We start from the raw sequence: 24872 nt of genomic DNA, 5'->3' as shown, positions 1-24872 counted from the left end.
ACATTTTGCTATGCGGAAGCTCTTTAATTTGCTAAAGTGTCACTTTTTTTGTCTTGTCTATTTTGCTTCTGTTGTTTGTGCTTTGGTGTCATATTCAAAAAAATTATTGCCAAGACCGATGTCAAAGAACTTTCCCTCTATATTTCATTCTAGGATTTTTACAGCTTCAGGTCTTACATTTAAGTCTTTAATCCATTTTGAGTTCTTTTTTGTGAATGTTCTAAGATAAGGATCCAATTTCATTCTTTTGCATGTGGATATCCAGTTTTCCCATTGCCACTTATTGAAGAAACTATCCTTTCCCCATTGAGTATTCTTGGCTCCCTTGTCAAATATTAGTTGACCATACATGCAAGGGTTTATTTCTGGGCTCTCAACTCTGTTCCATTGGTCTATATGTTTGTTTTTATGCCAGTACCTTACTGTTTTGATAACTACAGCTTTGTAATATAGTTCAAATTCAGGAATTGCGATGCCTCCAACTTTGTTCTTTCTCAGGATTCCTTTAGTTATTTGGGGCTTTTGTGGTTCCTTACAAATTTTAGGATTTTTTTTTTTCTATTTCTGTGAAAAAAAAATCCCACTGGAATTTTGATAGGGATTGCGTAGAATTTATAGATGGCTTTGGGTAGTACAGACATGTTAACTATATTAATTCTTCCAATCCATGTACACAAGATATCTTTCCATTTATTTGAATTTTCTTCAATTTCTTTCATCAAGGTCTTGTAATTTGTACAATGTCTTGTAATTTGTTCTTTAGTTAATACATGAGTGGTGAAATTAATCCGAACATCTGTAGTTATAAGCTGGAAAGTGAGTCATTTAACAGCATTTACCTCTGGGAAATATAGACACTTACAGGACTCCTGATTTTCATAGGAGTTTGTGTGCATAGTTCAGGAGTCCCAAACATAAGTGCCCACAAGAGAGACACGTAATGTAAATTAGAGATATGGACCCGGAGAGTGCCTGCCCCAGCTAAGGAAGAAGCTGTTTGTTGCCCCTCTCCAATTAATGCCAGCTGTTCCAAATTTGCAAGAGAATTGTATCATAAAACTTTCCTAATGTAAAAAAATGTTGGCAAGCAGTTCAAAATTTCAAAAGGCTGTGAGCCAAACAGAGCAGGTCTAGAGGTTGGCTTTAACCTGCAAGCCACCCCTCTGTACATTTTACCATTTCACAATAAATGAGCGACAGTTCTGCAAATGTCTCCAAATGATAACCTCAAAATACCCCATCCCCTCTAGTCGCTGGCACTGAAAAGCAGGACTTCTCCTAAAGTCACATCGATCACTGTAGTTGTTCTTCTAAAATGGACAGTTTCCTCCTGCTAGAGATCTGATTTGATGGTGTCAGTGTATGAGGCTCCCGTCACCTCATGACATGTCTTCTTTCAGGCCTGATGGAATTGGAACTGTGACTGTTGAAGAAAAGGAACGTTTTGAAGAAATCAAAGAGAGACTCCGAGTTCTGCTGGAAAATCAGATTACACATTTTAGGTAAGGATCTGGGGTTAAAGGGCTTTTTAGGAGGTTGAGACTGGGGAGGGGCAAATTAAGGGCTTGATTTTCTAAAACTGTAAATCTCTCAGAGACACACTAAATATTAGAAAGAGCTGAATGAGGACCTACTGGATAGCACAGCGAACTATACTCAATATTTTTTAATAACCTATAAGTGAAAAGAATCTGAGAAAGAATATATGTAACATATGTATATAATATATATATATATATAACTGAATCAGTTTGCTATACACCCGAAACTAACACAACATTGTAAACCAACTATACTTCAGTAAAAAAAATAAGAAAGAAATAGCTGAATGAAAAAGCCAACCAAGACAGCGTTCCCCAATATCCAGGAGACTTTGAAATCTTAAGTTCATTTTATTTCCACTGAAAGAACAAAGCCCTCTTTGTGTAAGCTGACCCTGAACATCAATCTATTTTTAAAAATCTACTAAAATGTTGAATTTGACGCTTCTTCAAGGTTTCCTCCCCACAGTGAAAACTCCTGTGAATCAGTTCTCATAGGGAAGGAAGGCAGTGGTACCCAGAAGAGCATCCCCACCTTCTCCGTTACCTGAAAACAGGACTAGTGGGCTATGTGGGGAAAGAAAGAATCTTGGTTCAGCCTTGACAGACTGATCATGCACTTCCGCACACTCTCGAGACAGCTCGCGGATCTGGGCTTGAGCCTTGCACCACACAGCCCACTTCTCCCTTAGAGTCAATTAGATATTTTTAATGCTGCACTGGTGGTCCTGAACCCAGAGATCTTGGAATAGGAGCTCATCAATAGTAAGAGCATTTATAATAGTATAGTAAATAGTTCCTATTTATTAAATGCTTCCTGTGCCCTACACAGGGAACTAGAGGCTGGATAAGAATGAACTCATTTTTTTTTATTCTCAGGACAATTTGTAAGGTAGTTATTGTAATTCCCATTGAAACAAGGAGTAAACCGAGGTTGAGAGAAGTTAAGTAACTTGCCCCAGGCCCCTCAGCCAGCAAGTGGAAGAAATGGCATACATACATAGGATAGTCTGCGTTTCAGTAGCCCATCCTGTTCCTTTTGTACCATGAGGAAGAGTGTCTTGAAAGGCTTATGACAGCCTGAAATAGTTACTAGAACTCTTAGTGGTACCTGACATAGCTACCATCTGTGCCATCAGAAACCTCCTGGATAAATCTTTACGGGTCATACACTCTATGCTAGATACATTGCCAATAGCAAAAGATCAAATAACAATTAAAAACTACAATCAAGGAAGGACAATTAGTAGAATCATGAATTTGCTCAAAATACACTCCTGTATTTCCTATACTAATCCTCTGGGGATTTAGGTAAGTGTGTTTGCATTTTAGCCTGTTTCAACTAATATTGTTTAATGCCGGTCTGGTCTCAATAATTATCTATAAGGTCACATTTGAGCTAACAAATGGTTCTCCTTCACAACAGAAATCTAAACAGAGCCTTATGTCATCACTGGAAATATTCTTTTCTGCTGCAGACATTTGCAGAGTCTCTCTTTAGTCATTATTCACACATACACATATATACATTATATACACACATATATGGTGTGAATTCAGATTAGCATAACACAACGTGACAAAATAAAAAGCATTTTCTGTTCCTGAGAGGGAGTTGCCATAGGGATCAAGTTACAGCATATTTCATTCTAAAATGTAAGTGATTCAGGCAACCTGAACATTTTTCTGTCTTTTTTAGGTATTGCTTTCCATTTGGTCGACCTGAAGGTGCTTTGAAAGCTACCCTCTCGCTCTTGGAAAGGGTAAGAATGAAAGTAAAAGACAAATGATATATACACAGAGACATCAACATCATGGTAATTCAATATTGTGGTTGAATGGCCTAGATTGTCATTTCTAAAGGATTTGTTTACCATTCATCAAATACCAGAATAAATATGAAGAAATTGCCAAAATTCTAGATGTTTTATCTCCAGACTCTCAAATAGTTAGGATATATTGAAGATACGCTCCTTGCCCTTCCATGATTCATGGACAGCCTTTGACATCCTAACTGTGCACTGGAATTTTTTATTTTCTCTTTAACAATGGCACTCAATCTATGTTAAGTTGCAAAGAGGCATTCACAACTAATTTTAAACTGAATTCTTTAAACGTAAATGAGTAACACATTTCGTTGAACCATCTTAAGAACCTAGTTTTTCCACCTATAGGTCTTGATGAAAGATATTGTTACCCCAGTACCACAAGAGGAGGTAAAAACAGTCATCCGTAAATGTCTAGAGCAGGCTGCTTTAGTCAACTATTCTCGGCTGTCAGAGTATGCCAAAATCGAAGGTAAGGCCCCCTTCTGCCCCCAATTTTTAATTTAAATTTTGGTATGCCTCCCTAGAGAAGTCTGTCTCTTTTCTGACGGGCACCAGAAAACAGTGGCCCATCTCTGTATGTTAAGCTGAAACTTGAAAGCACTTGAAATGGGATAGCTTCCTCAGCTGTGGCCACATAAATGACTGAAGGCACAGGGTCTCAGGAAACGGTCTTTGTAGGGAAGGATTTTGAATATAGGATGTTATCAGACAACTAAGGTCCTTCCAAGAGGCTGTGTTGGCCCTGACTTTGCTCTGTGGCTAATGTTTTTCTATGAAAGAGTTCTGTAGGGTGGCTACCTTCTTTAAATAGAGGAAAACTTAACAGTTTGTTGTCCACTGTTGATAGCATTGGAAGTAAAACAGGAATTGAATAAAGCAACATCGAGATTTTGCCTAACTCTTTCTGGTCTCTTGAACATATCTTGTCTCTCGGTAGCTTTTCAAACTTGATGGCAGGTTAGTATTCGGCTGTCTCTGATGGCTCCTGGTTTGCTTTAGATCTTATTCAATCTTGTTACTCCAAACCTAGGATGGTGGTTATCACTGCCCTCTCAAGTTTTAGGAAAGTGGTCACTAATGACCAAGCAGTTGCCCAAAGTCCACTCTACTTGAGAAGATATGGTTCTTTGGGACCTGTTCCTTTGCAAAGGTATTAATCACTTTTCATTGTTACCCTGTTGGCTGCTATAGGGTGATTTGAAAACCACACCCAACTTGACCGTGGTGTAAGTGTATAAATGTGGAAGTTCTGTGTGCAAAACTCAATGTGTCCGCATTCTGGAATCTGATGTTCTCTCATGTGAAACACCCAAACAAAACCAGCAAATACCCATAGTCTGCCTTCAGCACATGACTGGGAAAAGAAAAACTAAGAGAGACCTAATCAACTACCAAAACCCCATCACTTACCCTGCCAAAGTCCTTGTTTCCTTAGAGAATTAGGTTAAGGTCATTGTCAAATGCGCAGTGTTCTGTACATTCCATGTCCTCCTCCTCTCAATTTTGTCTGTCTGACAATGCAAATTGTGTACCAGTGGTAATGAATTCGTTGTTATGCATCCAGGGAGAAACACTTAAGAATTGGGCACTAAAAGGATGTTTATCAACTCTTGACTTGGTAATGAGTGACAAAAATAGAGGAACAAGGAGATCGTTAAAGGGCTATATTAGCAAATAATGATTCCAGCATTTACCTTCCCAGGACATAATGATTGGTTGTATTTGTTAAAGTCAACCGGGTACCTAGTAATTCTAGGCCAGGCCAGGGATGGGATGGGATCAAGAAACGTTCTGTTGCCACGTCTGCTGCCTCATGTGTAGGTCTTGGTCTAGCTATGACTAGTCTTTTGGTAAGATCTGCTCTCTTCTTTCAGATAAATATATCCAAAAACAAACTTTAAGATCTGTAAGTAAAAATGCATTCATTTCTGAAGTAGATCAGCTGGTCTGTAATTTCCTTTTGTGCCTCAATTCTTCTTGGTTGTGTTAATTATCTTTTGCACTGTGACTTTTAGGGCTGGGGATTCTTTGAAGAAACCAATCTTTTTTTTCCAACTCTCTTTTCAGAGAAGTACCTCATTCCACACTACCTGCTCTCTTCCGCTTCTCTCCTTCCTTGTCCGTGATTGGCTCAGCCACTTTTTGACGTTAACCCTGCAAAAGTGGCTGTGACACCAATTTCAAAGCATGCTGGGATTGTTAATTCAGACAACCCAACATCCTCTGGCTGCATGTATCAGGTTTTCTTTCATGAACATAGTCCACCATAGGCTGAGACATGGCAGCTTTAACTATATTACTACCAGACAACTTTCTTTTACAAGGTTCTGATCCTACCCCCGGCAAAGAAATCTTGCCTTTTGACATTTGAGATTCTCTGTGACCATTAACAGCTTAGTTCCCTGAGAATGTTGGAAAGAAGTTGTAGTAATATTGCTGGAGACTATGTTTATGAAGAAATACCTCAAGAGCCTTAGATACTAAAGTCTGAAATCCTTAGTATCTTGGAGCCTTCAATCAATGAAATTCTGTTTCCCTTTATTCATGATGTTTTCGGTCATTGTATTCTTGCAAATAATTCTAAAGAGACGTGTAAAATCATGGTCACAATCTCTCTCGTGACTCACGGCATGCTGAATGGTTAATCCAGTAGATCTCCAATTTTGAAACTCCTTTTTCTTTTATCCTGTGTTTATCCCAAAATATTCTGTGGCTATTTTCCTTTGAGCTAATGTAACGTTTTCCTCTAACCTGTGACCTATAACCTCTTGACCTCTGACCTAAGCCTCTTGCATGCCCAAATCCTCTTTTATAGGGAAAAAGAGAGAAATGTATGAGCATCCTGTCTTCTGCTTGGCCTCCCAAGTGATGGATTTAACCATTCGTGAGTACCTACCACCTCCTCGCCATGCTGTCTTCACTCTTTCTGTTTTCATTATTTCAAGAAAATTCAGATCCAAACCAACTCACTCTCCTTGCTTCAAGTTTTTTAGCATTGGCTTGTCTGTTGATTCTGTCTGTGAAACCCAGTGTGAGAAGTCCAGTCACTTTTATCAGCCTAACACAGGTTAGACAATTAAGCCATTTGTTTGTGATAAACTCAGATTTGTCTGTAAGTTTTTCAGTTATTCTCTGTCTGTGACCTGAATGCATTTTTACTTTGCTTGTGTGTAACCCCAATTTGTAAGGTGCTTGTCACTGGTACACAATCAAAAGGTAGCAGCTAGGTGGGGAGCAATGTGTTAGGTGTCAGATAAAGGACAGTCGGGGCCAAACCGTGCTTTCTTTTCCATGTTTAAGATGTCAAACTGTTGTGGGTAGATCACACAGGGTGGTCCGTTCTCTGTAAAAGTTGGATCTTATATGCCTCCTGTCTGTTCTCGGAAACTGGGAAGCCTTTTCTTGTTCTTTCTGGAGATTTGGAGTTGTCCTCGTCCTCTAAGCTCTGGCTAGAACGTATGACTTAGTTGTCACTTGGAGAGTTCATGTATGTGTCACAGCTTGACTTCACATTAAACTTAATTTGACTAATTTTCTATTTGTGCAGCATTGACCCCACACTTCTGGGCGGTGGGAACTCAAGGGCAACTTTTTCCTTCCAACATCATGTATCACACATAAGTGGGGGGCATTTTGGTTCACTTGCTCATTAATCCTTGCATATGTGTTCTTGTTTCTCTCTCTCTTCTCTCCTTGTCGTGCTTTCTCTTTCAAATAGAGAATCAAAAGGACGCAGGTGAACCAATTGTATATGCATTATAAACCATCAGGACTGTTGAGTTATATTTAGTTTTTGTTTCTGTTTTTGTTTTTTAATAGCTCCTTAATGTATGTACTCCCAAAGACTGATGTGGAGTTGCAGTAATACTTAAGGAGTTAATTTGTGCTGTCTATCTACATCTCATGCCCACTAGACGTTGACCTCTAGAGAGCAGAATTTCTGGAAAGGCATAAGTTTTGGAGGAACAGAACCCTGGTTTGCTGTGGAGCTTCATTTCATCTTTGGTTTCAGGATTCCAGTGATTCGGCCTCATGCGCTTTTTTAAAAACAACAGTGACTGAAGCAAACTAATCTTCCTCTTTGTTTTTCGTTTCTTTCCCTGTTTTCTGCCCTATTGAGAAGTTTGTGTTCTTTGATGAATGTTTCTCGGCCAAGGCAGAGAGGAGTTGTGTCCGTGTTGTTCTTTTATGTATCACGTGATGAGGCAGGATGCACGCACAGGTGGCTAAACGGGGGCCATTGCTAGAAGTTTCATGAGAGGAAAGCCCTTAAATGTTTTCTGGCTTAGGCAGTTTCCTTCTTGTTTGGTCCCCAAACTTCTGAGTATATTTTGAGGAAAGCTCAAACTTAACACTTTAATAAATATATAGTATGGATCATGATTTTAAAGTCTAAAGGATTCTCCAAAGATAATTATCATCTGATTAGAATTAAATGCATTTCCAGTCAGTTCAGAAAGCATTTTTGAGCACACTCCAAGCACCAGGCTAGCAATAAGTATTTGAAGACTCAAAAACCTGTGTTCAAGGCATACAGGCCTTTTTCTCCCTGGAAGGAAAGGTGTTCATTTATTCATTCACTCATTCATTTGTTCATTCATTAGACAAGTGCTTAGTGGGAGACTACCATGTGCCAGGTACAGTGGTAAAAGCCAGGGACTATGTAAACAAGAGGAAACAGCTCTTACCCTTACGGAGCATATGTAAATAGGTGCATAAGTGTAAATTACAAATTCAGTATGCAGCAACACCGATTGGTATAGAGTTGTATGTAAGAGGGCCTTGTCAGAAAACCATGGAAGTCTTCCCAAGAATGGCAAGCTTGGACTTCGTCTTGAAAGATGAAATAGAATCAGTGAAAAGGAGGTGGGATTGGAAAGTGGAGAGGCACCCTAGATAAAGAGAGTAATATGTGCAAATACATAAAACCATAGAGTTAATAAAAATAGCTAAAGCTTATTAATTGTGTATTACACGCCAGGTACAGCTCTCAGTACTTTATGTATATTCACTCATTTAATCCTCAAAACCCCTTCTGAGGTAGCTACTACTATTATTCCCATTTTAGAGATGAGCAAACTGAGATATGGAGAGGTTAAATAACACACTCCTAGAAGATTAAGTGAAGCTAGAGTCTTCTTAAGAGTAAGCAGGGCTGGGGTGCCCAGGCACGTGACGGCCTGAGCACATTATGTGGTCAGCGCCTAGGTCCTCAGGGGAAAAAAAAAGAACAAAAAGAAAAATAGTTGGGCAGGCCTTCAAGATGGTGGAGGAGTGAGACATGGAGATCACCTTCCTCCCCACAAATACATCAAAACTACATCTACATGTGGAACAGCTCCTAAGGAACACCTACTGAACGCTGGCATAAGACCTCAGACTTCCCAAAAGATGCCCTCAGGCGACCTACACACAGAGGTGGGGCCAAATCCAAAGCTGACCCCCAGGAGCTGTGCAAACAAAGAAGAGAAAGGGAAGTCTCTCCCATCAGCCTCAGGAGCAGCGGATTAAATCTCCACGGTCAACTTGCTGTACCCTGCGTCTGTGGAATCCATGAACAGACAACGAATCATCCCAAAATTGAGACGGTGGACTTTGGGAGCAACTGTAGCCTTGGGGTTTGCTTTCTGCATCTAATTTGTTTCTGGTTTTATGTTTATTTTAGTTTAGTATTTAGAGCTTATTATCATTGTTAGATTTGTTTATTGATTTGGTTGCTCTCTTTTTTTTTAAATATATATATTTTTTCCTTTTTCTCTTTTTGTGAGTGTGTATGTGTATGCTTTGTGTGACTTTGTCTGTATAGCTTTGCGTTTGCCATTTGTCCTGGGGTTCTGGCTGTACAGTTTTTTTGTTTGTTTGTTTTTTAGTATAGTTTTTAGCTCTGCTTATAATTGGTGGATGTGTCTTTTGGTTTGGTTGCTCTCTTCTTTCTTTCTCTCTCTTTTTTAAATTACTTTTTTATTTATTTTTAATAATTTTTTTCTATTTTAATAATTTTATTATATTTATTTATTTTCTTTCTTTCTTTCTTTCTTTTTTTCCTCCCTTTTTCTCTGAGCCATGTGGCTGACAGGGTCTTGGTGCTCTGGCCGGTGTCAGATCTGAGCCTCTGAGGTGGGAGAGCAGAGTCCAGGACACTGGTCCACCAGAGACCTCCCGGCCCCACGTAATGTCAAACGGCGAGACCTCTCCCAGAGATCTCCATCTCAATGCTAACACCAAGCTCCACTCAATGACCAGCAAGCTACAGTGCTGGACACACTATGCCAAACAACTAGCAAGACAGGAACATAACCCCACCCATTAGCAGAGAGGCTGCCTAAAATCATACTAAGGTCACAGACACCCCAAAACACAGCACCGGATGCAGTCCTGCCCACCACAAAGACAAGATCCAGCCTCATCCACCAGAACACAGACACTAGTCCCCTCCACCAGGAAGCCTACATAACCCACTGAATCAACCTTACCCACTGGGAGCAGACACCAAAAACAATGACAACTACAAACCTGCAGCCTGTGAAAAGGAAACCCCAAACACAGTAAGTTAAGCAAAATGAGAAGACAGAGAAATACACAGCAGATGAAGGAGCAAGGTAAAAACCCACCAGACCAAATAAATGAAGAGGAAATAGGCTGTCTACCTGAAAAAGAATTCAGAGTAATGATAGTAAAGGTGATCCAAAATCTTGGAAATAGAATGGAGAAAATACAAGAAACATTTAACAAGGACCTAGAAAAACTGAAGAGCAAACAAACAATGATGAACAACACAATAAATGAAATTAAAAATTCTCTAGAAGGAATCAACAGCAGAATAACTGAGGCAGAGGAATGGATAAGTGACCTGGAAGATAAAATAATGGAAATAACTACTGCAGAGCAGAATTTTTAAAAAGAATGAAAAGAATTGAGGACAGTCTCAGAGACCTCTGAGACAACATTAAATGCACCAACATTCAAATTATAGGGGTCCCAGAAGAAGAAGAGAAAAAGAAAGGGACTGAGAAAATATTTGAAGAGATTATAGTTAAAAACTTCCTTAATATGGGAAAGGAAATAGTGAAACAAGTCCAGGAAGGGCAGAGAGTCCCATACAGGATAAATCCAAGGAGAAACATGCCAAGACACATATTAATCAAACTGTCAAAAATTAACTACAATTAAATTGTAGCAAGGGAAAAGCAACAACTAACATACAAGGGAATCCCCATAAGGTTAACAGATGATCTTGCAGCAGAAACTCTGCACGCCAGAAGGGAATGGCAGGACATATTTAAAGTGATGAAAGGGAAAAACCTACAGCAAAGATTACTCTACCCAGCGAGGATCTCATTCAGATTCGATGGAGAAATTAAAACCTTTACAGGCAAGCAAAAGCTAAGAGAATTCAGCACCGCCAAACCAACTCTACAACAAATGCTAAAGGAACTTCTCTAGGCAGGAAACACAAGAGAAGGAAAAGACCTACAATAACAAACCCAAAACATTTAAGAAAATGGTAATAGGAACATACATATTGGTAACTACCTTAAATGTGAATGGATTAAATGCTCCCACCAAAAGACATAGATTGGCTGAATGGATAAAAAACAAGACCCGTATATATGCTGTCTACAGGAGACCCACTTCAGACCTAGGGACACGTATAGACTGAAAGTGAGGGGATGGAAAAAGATATTCCATGCAAATGGAAATCAAAAGAAAGCTGGAGTAGCAATTCTCATATCAGACAAAATAGACTTTAAAATAAAGACTATTACAAGAGACAAAGAAGGACAATACATGATGATCAAGGGATCAATCCAAGAAGAAGATATAACAATTAAAAACATTTATGCACCCAACACAGGAGCACCTCAATACATAAGGCAAATGTTAACAGCCATAAAAGGGGAAATCAACAGTAACACAATCATAGTAGGGGACTTTAGCACCCCACTTTCACCAATGGACAGATCATCCAAAATGAAAATAAATAAGGAAACACAAGCTTTCAATGATACATTAAACAAAATGGACCTAATTGATATTTATAGGACAGTCCATCCAAAAACAGCAGAATACACTTTCTTCTCAAGTGCTCATGGAACATTCTCCAGGATAGATCATATTTTGGGTCACAAATCAAGCCTCATTAAATTTAAGAAAATTGAAATTGTATCAAGTATCTTTTCCAACCACAACGCTATGACACTAGATATCAATTACAGGAAAAAAATCTGTGAAAAATACAAACACATGGAGGCTAAACAATACACTCCTAAATAACCAAGAGATCACTGAAGAAATCAAAGAGGAAATCAAAAAATACCTAGAAACACATGAGAGTGAAAACATGACAACCCAAAACCTATGGCATGCAGCAAAAGCAGTTCTAAGAGGGAGGTTTATAGCAATACAGTCCTACGTCAGGAAACAAGAAACATCTCAAATAAACAAGCTAACATTACACGTAAAGCAATTAGAGAAAGAAGAACAACAACAAAAAAAAAATTTAGCAGAAGGAAAGAAATCATAAAGATCAGATCAGAAATAAATGAATAAGAAATGAAGGAAACAATAGCAAAGATCAATAAAACTACATGCTGGTTCTTTGAGAAGATAAACAAAATTGATAAACCAGACTCATCAAGAAAAAAAGGGAGAAGACTCAAATCAATAGAAGTAGAAATGAAAAAGGAGAAGTAACAACTGACACTGCAGAAATACAAAGGATCACGAGAGATTACTACAAGCAACTCTATGCCAATAAAATGCCAATAAAAAGGACAACCTGGAAGAAATGGACAAATTCTTTGAAAAGCGCAACCTTACAAGACTGAACCAGGAAGAAATAGAAAATATAAACAGATCAATCACAAGCACTGAATAAAAATCTTCCACGGCTTCTCTGGTGGCGCAGTGATTGCGAATCCGCCTGCTGATGCAGGCGATACGGGTTCATGCCCCAATCCGGGAAGATCCCACATGCCGCGGAGCGGCTGGGCCCGTGAGCCATGGCCGCTGAACCTGCGCGTCCAGAGCTTGTGCTCCACAACGGGAGAGGCCACAACAGTGAGAGGCCCGCGTACCACAAAAAAAAAAAAAAAAAAAAAAAAAAAAACTCTTCCAACAAACAAAAGCCCAGGACCAGATGGCTTCACACGTGAATTCTATCAAACATTTAGAGAAGAGCTAACACCTATCTTTCTCAAATTCTTCCAAAATATAGCAGAGGGAGGAATACTCCCGAACTCATTCTATGAGGCCACCAGAACCCTGATACCAAAACCAGACAAAGGTGCCACAATAAAAGAAAACTACAGGCTAATATCACTGATGAACATAGATGCAAAAATCCTCAACAAAATACTAGCAAACAGAATCCAACAGCACATTAAAAGGATCATACCATGGTCAAGTGGGGTTTATCCCAGGAATGCAAGGATCCTTCAATATATGCAAATCAATCAATGTGATACACCGTATTAACAAATTGAAGGAGAAAAACCATATGATCATCTCAAGATGCAGAAAAAGCTTTCAACAAAATTCAATACTCATTTATGATAAAAACCCTCCAGAAAGTAGGCATAGAGGGAACTTTCCTCAACACAATAAAGGCCATATATGACAGACCCACAGCCAACATCGCTCTCAATGGTGAAAAGCTGAAACTATTTCCACGAAGATCAGGAAAAAGGCAAGGTGGCCCACTCTCATCACTATTATTCAACATAGTTTTGGAAGTTTTAGCCACCGCAATCAGAGAAGAAAAAGAAATAAAAGGATTCCAAATCGGAAGAGGAGAAGTAAAGCTGTCACTGTTTGCAGATGACATGATACTATACATAGAGAATCCTAAAGATGCTACCAGCAAACTACTAGAGCTAATCAATGAATTTGGTAAAGTAGCAGGATACAAAATTAATGCACAGAAATCTCTTGCATTCCTATACACTAAGGATGAAAAATCTGAAAGTGAAATCAAGAAAACACTCCCATTTACCATTGCAACAAAAAGAATAAAATATCTAGGAATAAACCTACCTAAGGAGCCAAAAGACCTGTATGCAGAAAACTATAAGACACTGATGAAAGAAATTAAAGATAATACAAACAGATAGAGAGATATGCCTTGTTCTTGGATTGGAAGAATCAACATTGTGAAAATGGCTCTACTACCCAAAGAAATCTACAGATTCAGTGCAATCCCTATCCAACTACCAATGACATTTTTACAGAAGTAGAACAAAAAATTTCACAGTTTGTGTGGAAACACAAAAGACCCCAAATAGCCAAAGCAAGCTTGAGAAAGAAAAATGGAGCTGGAGGAATCAGGCTCCTGGACTTCACACTATACTACAAAGCTACAGTAACCAAGACAGTATGGTACTGGCACAAAAACAGAAATATCGATCAATGGAACAGGACAAAAATCCCAGAGATAAATCCATGCACATATGGTCACCTTATTTTTGATAAAGGAGGCAAGAGCATACAGTGGAGAAAAGACAGCCTCTTCAATAAGTGGTGCTGGGAAAACTGGACAGCTACATGTAAAAGAATGAAATTAGAACACTCTCTAACAACGTACACAAAAATAAACTCAAAATGGTTTAAATACCTAAATGTAAGGCCAGACGCTATCAAACTCTTAGAGGAAATCATAGGCAGAACACTCCATGACATAAATCACAGCAAAATCCTTTTTGACCCACCTCCTAGAGAAATGGAAATAAAAACAAAAATAAACAAATGGGACCTAATGAAACTTAAAAACTTTTGCACAGCAAAGGAAACCATAAACAAGATGAAAAGACAACCCTCAGAATGGGAGAAAATATTTGCAAACGAATCAACCAACAGAGGATTAATCTCCAAAATTTACAAGCAGCTCATGCAGCTCAATATCAAAAAAGAAACAACCGAATCCAAAAATAGGCAGAAGACCTAAAAAGACGTTTCTCCAAAGAAGATATACAGATTGCCAACAAACACATGTAAGGATGCTCAACATCACTAATCATTAGAGAAATGCAAATCAAAACCACAATGAGGTATCACCTCATACTGGTCAGAATGGCCATCATCAAAAAATCTACAAACAGTAAATGCCGGAGAGGGTGTGGAGAAAAGGGAACCCTCTCTTGCACTGTTGGTGGGAATGTAAATTGGTACAGCCACTATGGAGAACAGTATGGAGGTTCCTTAAAAAACTAAAAATAGAACTACTATACCACCCAGCAATCCCACTACTGGGCATATACCCTGAGAAATCCATAATTCAAAAACAGTCATGTGCCACAATGTTCTTTGCAGCTCTGTTTACAATAGCTAGGAGATGGAAGCAACCTAAGTGTCCATCGGGAGATGAATGGATACAGAAGATGTGACACATATATACTATGGAATATTACTCAGCCATTAAAAGAAACGAAATTGAGTAATTTGTAGTGAGTTGGATGGACCTAGAGACTGTCATACAGAGTGAAGTAAGTCAGAAATAGAAAAACAAATACCGTATGCTAACACATATATATGGAATCTAAAAAAACAAAATAATGGTTCTGAAGAACATAGTGGCAGGACAGGAATAAAGACGCAGATGTAGAGAATGGACTTGAGGACACAGGGAGGGGGAAGGGTAAGCTGGGACAAAGTGAGATAGTAGCATTGACATATATGCACTACCAAATGCAAAATAGATAGCTAGTGGGAAGCAGCCGCATAGCACAGGGAGATCAGCTCCGTGCTCTGTGACCACCTAGAGGGGTGAGATAGGGAGGAGAGGGAGACGCAAGAGGGAGGAGATATGGGGATATATGTATATGTATAGCTGATTCACTTGCTTATACAGCAGAAACTAACACACCATTATAAAGCAATTATACTCCAATAAAAATGTTAAAAAAAAAAAAGTCAGCAGAGGCAGCATCTGAGGCCAGTTAGAGGCCACACTCTGAACTACTCCATAATTCGATGTGGCTGCAAAGCAGGGTGAAATGATGGCAGGAGTGGGTGCTGAGGATGGCAACAGACGCAGGAGGCAAGATCTCCAAGACATTTACGTGCCATCATAATACAGAGTTCAGACTGTCTCCCATGGTCCAAAGGGTTTTCAGCTGGCTTTGTACCACCTTTTTTTTTTTTTTTGCGGTATGCGGGCCTCTCACTGTTGTGGCCTCTCCCGTTGCGGAGCACAGGCTCTGGACGCGCAGGCTCAGCGGCCATGGCTCACGGGCCCAGCCGCTCCGCGGCATGTGGGATCTTCCCGGACTGAGGCACGAACCCGTGTCCCCTGCATCAGCAGGTGGACTCTCAACCACTGTGCCACCAGGGAAGTCCTATACCAACTTTTGCATGTAGATTTTTCGCAAGAAAAATCCCACATGTCTCACTTCCAAAGGTGATATAGAGCCATTGAAAGCTCTTCAAGCACGGGGACGGCGGCTTGGTGTTTTGCACTCCAGAAAAATCATACTGGCTGGGATGGAGAGAAAGGATGCAGGAGGAGGAAGAGAGTAAAACTGGACCTAAAAGTTAAGGTCAAAGCAGAGTTGCGTTTGAAACTTGGTACATCTAAGGCCTCTTCTTGGCAAAGTAGATCTCAGTCATAATCGAAATCATAATCACTTCTTTCCCGATCTTTACATCTTTTTTCTTACCCTCCCCCTCCCTTTTCAATTTCCTTCGAGGGAAACAAAGCTTGAATCGCTGGATAGGTATGCAAAACTGAATGCGTGCAGGTGGCCCGGCACAGCTGGAGTTACATGTACAAATCGGGGTGAAATACAGACAGCTGCAGAGTCCTTCGGTCAGGCTGTGTTTTGCAAGGCTCCGGGACTCTGCAGATGGCATTTTGGTGGGCTTATGCTTTCTGTCTGGTAGCATTATTAGAAATTAAATGTTCAGTTTAATTACAGTATCTCAAGAAAAAATATATAAAAGGCTGTTACTCTACAAGAGAAAAGCTGTGACTCCTGTAATTGAATTCTATTATTTTAAATACATTTCCATTTAAACCATCACACATCGTGAACCCAGCAAGCTCTGAGAAAGTCTACACTACTATTGCTGTTTTGCCTCAGTTCTTGGCTAAATACTTGCATAATTTTATGAGCATCGGAACAGTTCTACTGGAACTTGAAATAAAACAATTTTCCCTTCAAATATGGCAAGGATTTGCAAAATTAGATAGATAGATAGACAGACAGACAGACAGTGTACCCATGGGCCCAAGCACTGTGCTAAGGACTTTACATGGTGATCTGCTTCATTCTTTACCTTAGTCCCATGGAGAGTGCTTCATTATTGCCCCTCTTACAGGTGAGGAAGCTGAGATTTGGAAAGGATAAATGACATTTTCCAGCAGGATTTGAACCCAGATCATTTAAATTCAAACACCATGCTTTTTTTTTGTTTCTTTCCACCATGCAGTCTTTCCAGCTAATGTGACGGGCAATTGGATAATACCCTTTCACTCAGTGGATACATTCAAAAGTATACAACTTTTAATTCAGGAAGACCACCAAAAAACAGAGCAGTCCTTTCTGGGACCAGATAATTGCCAAAATCTTTCCCCTGCGAAGTCTTATGAGGACAGTTGAGATTCCCTGAGATTGCCAAGGAACTGAAGATTTTTCTTTTCTTCCCAAGTGACAGAAACCTTCTAGAGCAAGCCAAATCCATCCAAAGGACTTCCAAGCAGATTCTGTAGTGTTGAGTTTCTGTATTTTTTCCCATCTCCATCAAACTTCTTATAGGTTCAAGTCCAGTAGAAGGAGAAAAAGGGGACAAGCAAGATTGTGATACTCACCACACACAGTATGGGGTCACCCACCCAAGAAACCAGTGAGGGCAAATCTATCTCAGCAAGGTCCAGGCCATCCTAAAATCCTAAATTGAGGACCATCTCATGCTTCATATCTTATACACAGGGACTAAATGTTTTTCTTTTCATCCTTCTTGTTTTAGTGATACACAAATCAGGGTTTCCAAGCCAAAATTATTCTGTAGACTAGTATCTCATCTATACTTTATAAAAAATGAGGAGGGCAAGGAGAAACATGTTTCGAACACTCTCACCAAGGAAGATCTTGGAGGAAGAGAGGATGTGTTAAAAATATGCCACGAATCAATAAATATGAAACTAATGTCTCTTCTACCAGAAAAGAAAAAGACATGCTGCCGATCATAATCATGATAACAACTGTCATTTATTGAGAATTTAGTATGTGCCAAGTAGATACATGCATATCTCATTTAATTTTCACAACAATTCTATGAGATAAGTATTTTGTTACCATATTTCATTGAATCTAAAAGCCATCAATTATAAGACACACCATTAATTTATGTACTCCTAAGAATAAAATAATGCTGCCAACTAAATTGTGACACACCATCAAATGTAAGATGCTTCCAATTTCAGAAATGTTAAAATGTGCTTCTTACACTCCATGAAATAAGAAATCACTCTGTTATCTGTGGAAATACAGAGAAATAGAAATAGATGTTAAGTAACTGGGTCCAAGGCCTCATAGCTGGTTAGTTGTGGAGACAGAATTTGAACACAAGCCTAATTCCAAAGCCCACACTTTCAACTTCTATACTATGAAACACCTGTGATTATTAATGATAAAATTATATCACCACAAAGGGGTTTTGCAATCCCTGAATCCCAAAGCTTCATTTGACAGGTGGGGAAACCAAGGCTTGGAGAAAAGAAGCCAGTTTCAAAATAAGATGGGCAGTGAGTGACTCTAGCCTGGGGTCCTGCACACTGTTTAGGGCCTTCACACATACCCACTCCCCTCCAGCCCCTGCCACCAGGCTGCCTTGTCTTTTAGCCAAGAGATACTGGCCCCACTCACAATTTAGTAACCGGCGTTGCTTCCAGTGTGACAGCTGAAGAAGCCAGGCGTCCACACACTAGAATCCGAAACGTACAGCTCCAAGAAGACAGTACCCCAGGACCAGCCTGAGCACTCAGGATCTGTTATACCGAAAATTTAAATCACAGTCTTGGCTCCAATGAGTTTAAGTCTCCCTTTTGTCTTCTGTCAAAGAGGTTAATAATGGTTCCTCCTCCCAAAGGGTTGTTGCAAAGATTAAAACACATATTCCAAGCAAAGCTCTTAACACAGTGCCTGGCATATGGCAAGCACCCATTACTATCTATCTATCTGTCTATCTATAGAGGTATAGTTTTATATATGTTATTATTATAAACATAAAATTATATGTTATTATTTATGTATTGTTATTTAAAAGGAAACCTCCAAATCCAGATGTGCCATATAGACATATTATTTGATTTCAGAAATGGAATATAAAACAACATTTCTCAAAATTTGATGCTTATACAAATCTCTGGGGATCTTGTTAAGACGTAGCTTCTGATTTGGCAGATCTGGTGTGGAGCCTGGAAATCTGACAAACTCTCAGGTGATGCTGAAGCCGCTGAGGCAGGGGTTGCAGTTTGGGTGTCAGCAGAATAGAAGAGGCAGCTGATTTGTCTCTTTATCATGAATTTCAAAATAAAACATTGCACTATAGTTCCACATATATTTGTTAGACACCCACTAAGTTCCAGGACCTGTGCCAGGCACCAGGGGAGGGAGCAATGAGGAAAAGCACCCGAGGTCCCTACCCTTGGGGAGCTCCAAATAAACCGGAGAACACAGGCATAAAACAAGTAATTTCATCTGGTGACTGTTGTGTAGAGGGAGATGCAAGATGCTGCAGGAATGCAACACATGGGGAGTTCACCTAGGCCAGGGTCTTTGATGCACGGCAGGGAGGAGGATGTCATGGAGGTAAAGGACTGGTTCCTCAAGAAGAACTGTCTGGGATGTCCCTGGGCCTTGTTGAAGTGTTTGCCTCTGCTCATCACCCTTCCAGATGGCCCAAGATTCTGTCCCAGAGAGCTTGTGGCCATATATGTGAAAGTTTATTTGGGGGCTGGGTGAATATTTAATAGTACTATTAAATCAGTATTCTTGCTAGAGCAAGTGCTCAGAAACAACAACAGCAACAGCAACCTTAAATAGCTTAAGCAAGGAAAGGTCATCTTTGGCCTAGGTAGCTAGGAAATGCATGGAGGGATTGGGCTCAGAAATAAAGACTTTTAGTTTGTTTTGATCTCTCCAACTGTTGACAGCCTTCTTTAATGTGACGGAGGGTCATTGTAGGAGAGGTTGGGAGCAACATAGCCACAGATAGCACCAGCTTTTTATCCTAGCCAATGACTCTGGAGGAAAAAGAACTTTCCTCCCTATGAAACTATATACAATTCCAGAGAACAGTCTCATTGGCCCAGCTAGGGTCACATGTTAATCCCTGAGCCAATCACAATACCCATGGTGGTGCTGGGATGCTGTGGTTGGCCTGGCTTGGCTCACATGACTGTCCCTGTAGGATTTATTGCTTGCATTCCCACTAGACCCACATGGAGTGGAGGAGAGGCATTTCTGAGCAAGGCGACTGCACATACAAGAATAAGAGATGTCCACTACTGTGTCTATCCAGAATTAACTTTACTTTTATTGGGTGCAGCATCTCAGTCTCAGGGACAAAGCCTGACTTGGGATACAAAGATACGAAATTGGAGAAAGAAAATATTATAATAGCATTATTTCTTTCTTGTGGATATAATTTATTTTAATTTAAATACAAATAATTTTATTTATCTTAAATCATTTTTTCATCACATTAAGACACCTGAAGTTGTTCTCTGGTTTGGAGGTTTGAGTTATAATGTTTACTATTCAGCAATTCAGCTTAATGCATTTGTTAAGTAACCAGGGGCTTTGGGTAAGAGATAAAAGTTGCTGTATAGTTTTTATGCACATGGCAACCACAGAGTATTTGGTTTTCCATGAAAGCACACCATTGGGCAGGATCCACTGAGGATTTTCTTCCACCAATATTTGAGGACATGCCCTGGGCCAGGTACTGTTCTAGCCCCTAGAAATAAAGAATTCTTTGGGCTTAGGGGAAGACAAACATACCTATAATTGGCCATTATTAAGGGGCCATAAGTGGTTCAAGTAGAGGTATCAACAGAGGAGTTGAGCCTGTGTTATGAAGGCATAACTCTTTTTGGTGAGGAGAGGAGGGAAGGCTCTTAAAGCCCTTTGAGCAGGAGTATGACGGGTTCAGATGTGTGCTTTATGGAGATCAGCACGGACCCCGCGTGATCAATGAACTACAGGGGACGGAAGGAACTAAATGCTGGCTTGGAGTCTTTAGCAACAGTTGAGGTGGAGGTGATGAGACTTGGGTTGCATATCTACCCCCCCACAGCAAGAGTGTGGGCACACGATCTCGTACAGTGGGAGATAAGATCAGGAGACATGTTAGAGATAGAATGGACAGGCCATGCCGCCCATGTCCTTATGGGGAAGAGACACAGATGGTTGCAATGAAAAGAGTAGCGAAAACGATCCATGATTCATCTGCTGGTCTTTATTACCATACAGTTTATACTGTCCTAAAGATGGAATCTTCTGAAAGAGCGTGATGAAGATACAGGGAATCAAGTGTATATGATGGCATGCCCCACTAAAGAAATTATGTTGAATTATAGCCCTGCGCTAAATGTATGGTCCGCGGAGCCATCATTTGAGGGAGGCAGAGTGCTCTGGAGAGCGTGTTGTGGCTATCTGCTTAGCATTCTCTTCCTACTCTAGCTTTCATCCACCCCTACCCCCAAATCCTAGTGAATTGCTCCAGGCTAGTTATTTTTAGTAATAGTGTAATACAAACACTGGCATCTTCAGCAACACATAAATAGGTTGGAACTTGGTTGTAAGTGGGCTTTCCATCAACCATATCCATCTTTCCTATGATATTTCAGGGACTGGCAATCCACTTGCTGGAACAGAGACGGTCAGGTTATTTAAGGGCTAATTGGAGAGCCTCTCACTCCTGGATGCCTCTCTTCCTTGGCTTAGCTGAGGCTGCAGAGGAATTCTCTTTTTATTTTTCTGCAGTCGCATTTAACTCCCTCTCTGGAAGCCAAGCAGATTTAATTGTGTAAACATGAGCAATGGTAATTGGGTAAATGAAGTTGGAAACCAAGGTATGATGTTTTTGTTTTGCTCTGTGAGGGGAAAAAAATAGGGAGCTTGTTTTTCTATGGTGGCAAACCTCACTGTCAGAATTCTGGACAGACAGTTGGCAGGAGGGAATCCCTTTACGAATTTTCATCAAGACCCATTGAGCTGAAATATGTGTCTGCTGCCTCGCCGGTTATGGTTCAGCCTGGGGACATGTCATTGTTTTCTAAAGCACCATATCAAGTGGTTTACACAGGTTCTGTTATCTGGGAAGAATAAATGAGGAGTTTCCCTAAGAATTGCACACTCAAGTAATACGCATTCAGAGAGCCAGAAGAAGGTGTTACCAGAGATGCACCCAACTTTCCGCCCAGCTGTAGGTGGGGACCAGATTTTAACAAAACGTAAAATGTGGAGTACCTTTTTATAAAGAAGAGATTAGTAGTTGCCTTCCTTTATATAGCTGTCAGTTAAAACTGATTTTTTAAAAATTCTATTTACACGCAGTCATTCCCAAACAAAAGATTTAAGTAAGAGGAGAATAGTGAATAGATTTTTCTTTTTTTTTTTTTGGTCTTTCGTTTCAAACATTGAGGTGATCCCACAAGAAAAGAATGACATGAACTTTCGCTTTTAAGAGATGGTTTTTCCAGAATATTATATTTATCCTTATTTCTTATATTTTTTAAAAAATTAATGGTGCTAGAATTGCATTTCCTGTAAGCCTGCAGTAAAATGCATTCTCCCAGTTGAAAAATTCAAGCAAACCAAGAAGCAAACTTGGCAATCACCATACAGATTGCTCTATAAACGAGAACCATTAGAAAGGACCAGGTCTGAGGTTAATGAGACACTCATTAAAGAGAATTGCAGAAGCTGATAGTGTCAGTGCCTGTGTTGAAGGAGAGGCTATTGTTACAGGATGTTTGCTCTGCTGATATTGTAAACCACATGACAGATGGGTCAAGTGCTGATTACCGTATTCTAACATTTGGAATAGCAAGTAACATATTTGATAAGCTGGCAAGTTTTTATATATGATTCAACCCACAATATAAAAGCCATGAGAACTCCAAGTTGAAAATAATTAAATGAGCTGGAAACAATCAGATACCACACATTTTTTCCCCCCAAATGACAGATTTTGACACGTTGAAATTCCACAAAGGGAGCAAGAATATTCCCGAGCTCACTTGAACTAATAACGGCTCTTCATCTGCTTTTGCAAAGCAATTAATTCCTGCCTTCTCACCATGTAGGAGATAACAGTGAACATTTGTAGGCACCTGAAGCTTTCCAGAGATCCATCCCATGCACTGTTTTGTTTGTTCTTATCCACAACCCTGCAAGGTACACAAAAGAAGATGTTAATAGTCTCAATTTGTAGAGGAGGAAGCTGACGCACAGAGAGGCTTAAGTAGAAGGTACAAGGTTCCGTAGGAAGTTAAGTCACATCCTGGGGATAAGAAGCCAGATCCTCCAATTATGTCAACATCGAGGGCTGTTTCTGGTCACCTGGAAGGAGGAAGCAGCTCTTAACATATAGGTGTTCTTTATCGTACAAAACGTCTATCTTCTTTCGGTCAATGATGCCGCCACCATCATTCATGCGTATCCATCTGGATGAAGGCATCCAGGATTTGCATTCCGCTTCTGAGTGTCTCAGTACGGTGGTGCTGAGGGTGCTGGTAAGAGTCCCGTCCCTCGTCCCACAGCGTCACACTTCTGTAACGTTGCAAGGAAGCAGCAGCTCTCCATTCGTGTTTGATCGTTTTTGCCTGTTTGTTTGTTCTTCTCGGAGTTTGTCATCTTAATTGTCATCCTTCGTGACAGTCACTTTGTCTCTTTACTTTTTTACCACCTCTCTTCACCTACCCGAGCAGCTCCCCCTCCTCCTGGGCCTTCTCCACCCATCCACATGCAGACCAGCATGTTATATCAGAGGCTCAAAGGCATGCCTAGGCCCAAATCAAGTACTGTAAACTTCTACCTTTCCTTTATTCGACAGCTTTCTGGTTTAGTTTGCTTTTTTCGTTCATTCCTCTGGAAATTTTGTTTAGCATACTAACCTGAGGCTCAGACTCTGGAGTTTGACACTGTAGGTTTTGAGAGACTCGAAAAGAGAGCATTTATTTCCCAGTGTCCACATTTTTTTTTTTTTTTTTTTTTTTGTCTAGCTCTGTCTGACATATGCAACATTTTCAAACCTCAATGTCAGCACAAAATAACATTGTTGCATAACATTTTGCATGACGATTTTTTTTCTATGTTATGAGCTTCAATTCTGTTGTATGAAATGTTTACCAAGTATATTGTATTTTTAGTTCCCCGTCGTCAGTGCTCCAGCTAGTACAAGATTGGGTGATAGGAGTATTGCAGTACATTTCCAGATATTGCAGACAGCAGCTGTGACCCAAAAAAATCGTTTCTAAGCACAAATTTCTCCTTGACCTCTGTTGGGGGGGGGAGGGAGGAGGGACTAGAGGATTTTGCACAATATTTTCTTTAAAGACAACATCTTAAAGAAGTGGCTTTTTGTACCATTTTTACTAGCTAGTGAGTTAGCAGTGCAGGTGAAGAGGAAATTACAGTTGTGTCACAATAAAGTAGCTTGATCTGCAGATAATGGAATTGCAGCCAATTAATAATAAATGAAAGTCTGGCTACATGGGTTCATTGGAAGATCAAACGTTCTAGGTTCAAGGATACTTAACCTGCTGACTTTAAATGATTGCATGTTAAAGCAAAATGGCAGAAGGTTTTATTAAACATACTGTCTGTATATATACATCAGGCATACACATATCTGCGTGCATGTGTACACACTCACAGAAAGACTGCGTGCGCATGTGCACTTTATGTGTATCTATTGATATATATGGTAGTCAATCTAAGAGCACTGCATATTAAAACAAATCTTCAGGTGATCCTAGCTTACGCATCTTGGATTTCTCCAAAGACAAAAATCATTCACAGCTTCTAAATAAAAGTACATAAAAATACTGATGTGATTTCCATTTCTACACCATATGTCATGGACAGATAGAATTCCCCTAGATTTGGTGAGTGTTCCACCTGAAAGGACAACGTTCTCTATTTTGAAAGTAAGAGATTTCAAAGATGTGCCCCAAGTGGGATTTTCTGCAGATTTGTATTAACGTGCAGGCTTGTCTGCTTCCTAGAAGATGTATGTAAGTGTGTGATGTGTGTATGTGGGTGTATGTGTCAAATGGGTAATAAGCATAGGATGAGGAATTTGCAAATTGATATGTAAATGTGAATATCAACTAACAAAAAGAATAGTAGCCTATGCATATTTACTGTCAAAATGCAAATACCTCACTCTACACATATTACCCCAACATATATACACAGTATGTTTGTAGAAATGCCTGAAAGTCTACTGACAGAATTATGATAGTCCACTTATGAAATTATAAACAGACCAGGTG

The 24872-nt window shown here is 39.8% G+C and overlaps 1 protein-coding gene across 25 annotated transcripts in view; it reads left to right on the top strand.

The window, feature by feature from the left end:
• Positions 1–24872, top strand: part of CADPS (calcium dependent secretion activator) — an 804945-nt gene that overhangs the window by 676636 nt on the left and 103437 nt on the right. For 9 of the 25 annotated variants that reach the window (XM_067755076.1, XM_067755075.1, XM_067755054.1 and 6 more), the window contains 5 exons: positions 1401–1502; positions 3241–3304; positions 3716–3839; positions 6186–6254; positions 7089–7106. In XM_067755076.1, the coding sequence (XP_067611177.1) occupies positions 1401–1502; positions 3241–3304; positions 3716–3839; positions 6186–6254; positions 7089–7106 (377 nt within the window). The remainder of the gene's footprint in view (positions 1–1400; positions 1503–3240; positions 3305–3715; positions 3840–6185; positions 6255–7088; positions 7107–24872) is intronic. The other 16 variants (XM_067755056.1, XM_067755057.1, XM_067755060.1 and 13 more) reach the window with 3 other exon arrangements.

This window comes from Pseudorca crassidens, chromosome 10, assembly GCF_039906515.1.
Source record: "Pseudorca crassidens isolate mPseCra1 chromosome 10, mPseCra1.hap1, whole genome shotgun sequence".
Classification (NCBI taxonomy): domain Eukaryota; kingdom Metazoa; phylum Chordata; class Mammalia; order Artiodactyla; family Delphinidae; genus Pseudorca; species Pseudorca crassidens.
The sequence above is the reverse complement of the archived record's forward strand: the minus strand, read 5'-3'. Positions and strand labels throughout refer to the sequence as shown.